At 33.7% G+C, this 6,661-nt stretch overlaps 1 protein-coding gene across 1 annotated transcript; it reads right to left on the bottom strand.

The window, feature by feature from the left end:
* Positions 1 to 3,408: 3,408 nt before the first annotated feature.
* LOC109241758 (homeobox-leucine zipper protein ATHB-6-like) lies at positions 3,409 to 5,343 on the bottom strand. The gene is made up of 3 exons (XM_019408533.1): positions 4,894 to 5,343; positions 4,235 to 4,602; positions 3,409 to 3,945 (listed from the first exon to the last, which is right to left on the bottom strand). Exons 1-3 carry the CDS (start codon positions 4,946 to 4,948, stop codon positions 3,499 to 3,501), a joined length of 870 nt encoding a protein of 289 aa, XP_019264078.1. The 5' UTR covers positions 4,949 to 5,343; the 3' UTR covers positions 3,409 to 3,498.
* Positions 5,344 to 6,661: the final 1,318 nt, after the last annotated feature.

Raw genomic sequence — 6,661 nt, 5'->3', positions numbered from 1 at the left:
TTTCTACAGCTGAAAACACAGAGCAATTAGTTTCTTCCACCAGTGATGATGGAGTGTCAACCATCATATCAGCTCTCCTTTTCGTTGCTTTCGTTGACTTATCCATTCTCACTATAGGGGTAATTAATTATAAGTTTCTTAATTTTTCTTTAATAGCTGAAATTATGGTTGTTGTTAATTGTGGATTTTCTTTGTGTGAATACAGGTTATATACATAGCCGTAACAGATTTCTTGCAGAAAAGGGAGAAGGAGAAGTTTGAGAAAGAAGAAGCGGATATAACTTTGAGAAGGAGAAATGGGGCTGAAGTTGTTTAAAAAGTGGATACAAGTTAAAAGTTTTTAAAAAATAAGTATAGAACGACCAAATAGGGCGCCCTGTGCAATTTTTACATGAAAATAATTACCAAGCCCAACTAATTTGTCAAACGAATTCCAAACCTCTCAACAAGCTTGTGTGCTTTCGTATTTTTCTGAAATTCATAAACACTTTGTCCAACAAATGAACATCCATAATTCTGAACCTGCACAATAATCTCGAATCGATTAAAATATTCACTCATAAATATCGCAGTTTGCTTTAGACGCATTTAAATAAATCCTCGTGACCATGGGTACAGTTCCCGTGGCATGGTCACGATACGTAAACCCCAACTCAAGTGCGCGTTTCACGCGACTTGACCTCAACTACAAATAATAATAAAATCAACATGTTGTAGATCGCGAGTGCGTTACACGTGACGCTATTCGCAATATGTGCAAAAACAAACGAGTGTGCGACATCGCGACTTGTTCAAATAATTCCCATAAATACTAAAAGCGATTAAATAATCAATTAGAACGACAAAGCATAAAAAGTTTTAAACATGTAATAAATCAGATAATTATGTCAATTATTAATTGTTGAGCGGCCGTCCTAAAGCTACGGAACTCGGGAATGCCTCACACCTTCTCCCGGGTTAACATAATTCTTTACCCGGTTTTCCGGGTTCGCGGACCATAAATAGAGTCAATTTCCTCGATTTGGAATTTTAAAATAAACCGGTGACCTGGACACCATAATAAATATTCCAAGTAACAACTCTAATTAAATAATTAATCGCATTTCGATGAATGTCACTTTAATTGGAAAAACTCTCTATTCCTCGGAAAAAAGGAGATATGACAGTGAGGTAACTTTTAATTACTTTAAGATTACGTACAATGTTATAAAGAATTAAAAAAAGAAAAGGTAATTTACTCTTATAAATATCTTGATCATATCCAAAAATACTAGGCGAATGAGAGAGGTGGAGGGCCAATGAGTATTTGGATTCCGTCCAAATCAGAGGTGAAAGAGAAAGAGAAAGAGTAGTGAACAGTTAACTGAAGCTAAAGTCGTGAGGTGTGGGCCTTTTCTTCAGTGACCACCGACCGCCGCTTTAGGCCTGTCTTTTTCCCACTGAATTTGGAAGCCATATGAAAGTGACTGCCTTTGCCGTTTGGGCCCTTTGAGTTTTGGCCACGGACTGTAGAACCACCACACACTTACTTTAAAGCAGAGTTGCTTCTTTCTAGGCCTTCTCCTTTTGGAAATTGCTCTTTTGGTTTTCCCTACATTTCCTTTTTCCCTTTCATGGTCCAAATTACCTTTAAATGAAAGAAAAAAGGGAACATTTTCTTTCAAGAAAACTTTCTATTACCTCGAGGAACAAGAGAAAGGGAAAAATAGAATCAAACTCAACCTGTTACGTAGGAGACTTTCACTGTTATTACTTGACTATAAACTTGGGTGATAACAAGGAACAATAAACATGTTGCTTCTCAAAATATCGGTAGTGTGGTTTAGGGACTAGATTTTTGAACTACATGAATCAAAATCTTGCTATTGTTACAACCTCTTTTTCACGGCCGTTTCTCTAATGTATTTCTTTCAAACACTAATGTGATTGTGGTTTGCTTGGGTCGATGGTCTATCGGAAACAATCTGATCTCTAGGGTAAAGTTGCGTGCTCACTACGCGAAACTCCACTTGTAGGACTGGACTTCTTGTTGTATAAGAATCAAAGTCCAAGTGATTTTTTGACCATTATTGTTCAGTTGAGTCTTCATCTCCATTTTTTTAATTTGTGGGGGATAAAAACATCCACCTTTTGAAGGGCAAGAAGCTGATATAAGGTTTGTAGCTTTTCAACTTGACTGTATATGTCATGGTCTAATTCTTACCCACCACATGGGGTTTGATAGGCACCCAACAGCCATGCACCAACCCACTTTAAATAAAAATTACACCTATCACTAGACACTGTTACTTATTTTCTTCTTTAGTCTTTCGGGTTGAGTTCCTACTTTAGAAAATGGTTCAATATAACCGATTACTATTTGAATAAAAAGTAATCACGTAAAGATTTTAAAAATAAAGTTCTCTCATAAGATTTGTCATAAAATTTGAAAGGATTGTAATAAAAAGGGCACGCCGGTGAAGGACCGCATCAATTACCCTATATTTTTGCAAGAGGTTGTTTCATACATTTTTGTCAGAGTCTGTTTCCACGGTTCGAACCTGTGACCTCCTGGTCACATGACAATAACTTTACCAGTTACGCCAAGAATCCCCTTCAAAACTAGAAAAGATTGTAATACGCCACAAAATTAATTGACCTTGAGAAAATATTTCATTTACGAGAAAAATAAAGTATTAATTATTACACCGCTTAATCTTTTTTTAACTTGACCCCTAAACTCCACAATTCCATGATTATCAAAATCTGATCACATCATGTAGTCACTGATGTCCAGACGAAAAGTAATTTGCATGGAGTGAAGTCGTTTCTGGAAGATAGTGACTAAAGCAGAAACACTATTGCTTATAATTCCAAGTAAAAGTCACCATCTCACACATGGGTGCCAAATGACTTCTACGTAGCCTATGCAACCAAAAGTGACTACATGACATGATCATGCAAAACAAACTTCTACTATATTTTTATAAAAACACATTGGCCCAACGCCATTTAATCGTATATTGGAATAACATTGTTAATATAATCTTATCCTATCCCCGTGTTGATACAGTTACGAGCAGCTAGTTGGGATAACGTACACAAAATATTGATTTTATGAAAATATTCCATGAAAAAATACAGACCGTTATATCGCCCTAACTTATGAGCAAATTGGAACTTAACAACCTTGGCGAGTATTAAAGCTGAAATCAAGTTCAGATTTTAACAATAATATCGAACGTTGAGGATCAACAAATTATTGATAATCACTTAAAGATTGTCTTAATGAGGATTTCGGATTAACTTGCGATGTAGGTGAAAGTCTTATGCTTCCTCTCGATCTTCTTTCTTTTTTACTTTTTAATTCTCTGAAGTAAATAACATCTCTAAATTAAACTACATTGTAATTAAATGCCTAGACTAAGGTTGTAAAAACAGAAACAGCTTCTTCATGGTTCAAATACTTAAACTACATGTTATTTAAAAATTGAGGAAATTACTAACTTAATTAATTAACTAATTTCTGTGGTCACTAAGGTACCAATAAAGATTTGGTGCTTGATCAACAGAGTAAATATTACAAGAATCCTCTGTTGTAAAACCAATTTGCTCCTCCATTTTCCCAACTTGATGCTGTTGATGATAACCTCTCATTGATGATGTAGAACTTGCCCTTGGATCCAATAACTGAGTGTAAGTTGTAGAAGATAATGACAAGTGATCCAAAGCATTATAAGATGACACTTTAGGCATTAATGGCTGATAATTGAGAGTATTGTTGTAATTTTCTTCATTCATTACTCCACTTGAATCACTATCTGATGAACCATCTTTTGAATCCACAATATCTGAATTCAACTTGTTGTTGACTTCATAGTTTCTGGGATTCAATTCAAGAATTTCTTGTGGCCTTTGAAATGCAGTTGAATTTTCCTCTCCAATCTTCTCTTTTAGTCCTTTTAGCTGCAAGTTTGTAACAACCACAAAAAGAGTGAGAAACAAGCTAAAAAAGCAGAAAATTTCTTTGTAGCAGTGGCCGTGAGAGTTGAACTCAGAACCTCTGTCTAATCTGATATTACGTTAAACTATGTGACTCCTAATCTAAAAATCCAACTAGTAGGGTCTGGAAAGGGTAAAATGTACGCAGACCTAACCCCTACCCGAAGAAGTACTTAATTATATATTCAACAAAACAGGTACGGCGGCTTTACACTATTAGATCAAGAAATGTGAGAGATTTTTAATGATTTACCTCATTAATCAAGCCTTCTTTCTCTTGTTCAACTTTGGAATAATTGAGCTGAAGAGTTTCATAATTGGCCTTGAGAATATTATAATCTCTTTCTAATTGTTTAGTCTTCCAACGGGCACGTCTATTTTGGAACCAAATTGCTACTTGTCTTGGTTGCAGCCCTAATTCTTGTGCAATTTTCACTTTCCTTTCAGGGTCAAGCTTGTTATCAACTTCAAATATTTTCTCCAGTGCTTGAACTTGATCCACTTTTAGCCTCCTTTTTTTCCCTGTTACACATCCACTCTCTTCTATTCCATCTTCATCTTCCAATCCGTCCAACATTGCCTGAAAATCTGTGCTATACGACAAATTTTCTCTATTTTTCTCTGCAATATAACACAAAAAAGAAAGAAAATATAAAAATGTGAAAGTTCATCATAGTCGTCTCTGCCCTCCTACCCTCAATACCACCGGCATGTAAAAAGAGTTAAGTCAAAACGATTTAACTTATATACATCCAATTTTTATATTACCAGTGTATTTTAACATATTGTAACTAGTAAGTAACATGTCTTATTTTTCACGTTTTTATCTCAATTTTCTACGTATGGTTTATCACCTAGTTTTTGAGAGATTTTGCAGGCAGTAGGGAAAGAAAATTTTGGTAGAGGAATTACCTTCTGGTGGATAAAGCAATTTGCCAGAAGAATCTGAGAAACTGAATCGCTTCATAATATTAGATAGTACTTGTAAAAGCAGAATTGGTCTCTAGAAGGATCGAAAGTATGCAAAAAGAAACCAATTAACAGAATTTTGAATAATAGTAAAACACAGTTTTCTTTCTCAGTGTTATGGCCTGTAGTAGAAATGTTAGAGTAGCAGAAATAATTTGAGCTAAAACAAGAGAAAGATGTGGATATGGAAAAAAGAAAGAAAAGGGCAAACTCAAAACCAACAGAGGAACAAATAAAAGGCAACAAATTAAAGGGACTTGCTTTTCATCATTAACCAATCAACCCAATAAAATAGGAAGAAAAGAAGGAGAAGGAGAGAAAGAGACTCTGAGTAAGAAAAAGATAAAGAGTTTATATGGTTTTTTTCATAAGGTATGGACCAACAGTAATTTGATAAGTATATGCTTCCCAGCTATATATCTTCTTTTAATGATGTGAAATGACTTTATATTTTGAAATTAACTTTTTTCCTTATTTTTTTTATTGGGAGTTTTGAATCCAATTGTCCAGTTGGCTCCACAAAGTCCAACTGTATAGTAATTTTAGATCTTGTCCTCAACAAATTATCATCCAATGCAAGCTACTCCAAGTACAAGACAATCAACAAATTATTTTGTAACATACATAATTTTGCTAGTTTAATATTTCCATTTAGAATCTTGGTGCATGTACGAAAATTTAAATTGATTTTAGAATTTCTCAAGTGGAAGAATTCTTCCTGGAATTGGTAGTAAGTTTTTGTTTCATAATTTGAAGGTCCATTCTATTAACAGTCTTAAACTGGTGAACTTCAGTTGGACATTAGAGAAAATTGGGCACAAGTAGTAAATGCATGTGGAAAAGCAACCACAAAAATGAAATCCAAAAAGAATAAAAGAAAGATGTTATTAGAGGCAGTGCACAAAAGTTCGGTGCTCTGCAATTTTTTGACTGTAACCACTCATCATCCAACTTAGATAAGCATAATAATTCAACTATGGATTAAACTTACATACACAAAGAGTTAAAGTACTTTTAATTTGTTGTAGCATGCAGGATAAAAAAAATTCTTTTGTATCCCCTTGATACGAAAGAAAAATTCTAGTATAATGGTAAAAGGGGTTCAAAAGTTATTTCAGTCACATGTTTAAATTTCAATTGTGATATTCCAATTCTTTCTTGGATCCCTGGTATAAAATTATGGCTGCACCACGCGTGTAATCTGGCTTACGTTTCATGTTACTTATAATCACATTCAGAGGCGTACACAGTATTTTTTGTAAGGGCGTCTTCAATCTTTACCCCATTTTTGGTCCCCAAAATGGGAATTTCCCCATTTTGGGGACAACTTACTCCAACCATTTCCCCATTTTTTTCCCCAAACTTTTTTATATTCTTCTCTCTCTTCTATATTATATTATTATCTTTCATTTCAATTTTATTTTTTAATTTCCATTAAACAAATTCCATCTTTTATTTTTATTATTTGTAATTTCCATTAAAACAACTCCATAAAATTTTAAATAATAAGTAATTATTATAGATTAACTAATAATTCAAATAAAAGTGAAATCATTGCGATACAAGATTAATTAAATACATATTACATAACGATCAAATTCATTTAATGTATTTTCAATCTTCACTTTTCAATTTTAGCAACATCTAATATTTTATATTTGCACCATTCTTTTTTCGAGATAATTATATATTTTTTCTACAATTATAACTT

Source organism: Nicotiana attenuata, unplaced genomic scaffold (assembly GCF_001879085.1).
Source record: "Nicotiana attenuata strain UT unplaced genomic scaffold, NIATTr2, whole genome shotgun sequence".
Classification (NCBI taxonomy): domain Eukaryota; kingdom Viridiplantae; phylum Streptophyta; class Magnoliopsida; order Solanales; family Solanaceae; genus Nicotiana; species Nicotiana attenuata.
The sequence above is the reverse complement of the archived record's forward strand: the minus strand, read 5'-3'. Positions and strand labels throughout refer to the sequence as shown.

Coding starts and splice junctions, on each gene's coding strand:
- LOC109241758 (XM_019408533.1), bottom strand. CDS start 4,948: ATGAAGCGATTCAGTTTCTCAGATTCTTCTGGCAAATTGCTTTATCCA. Junction 4,603..4,893: donor ATTGCTTTATCCACCAGAAG/GTAATTCCTCTA, acceptor GTTATATTGCAG/AGAAAAATAGAGAAAATTTG. Junction 3,946..4,234: donor AAGAAGGCTTGATTAATGAG/GTAAATCATTAA, acceptor ACAAACTTGCAG/CTAAAAGGACTAAAAGAGAA.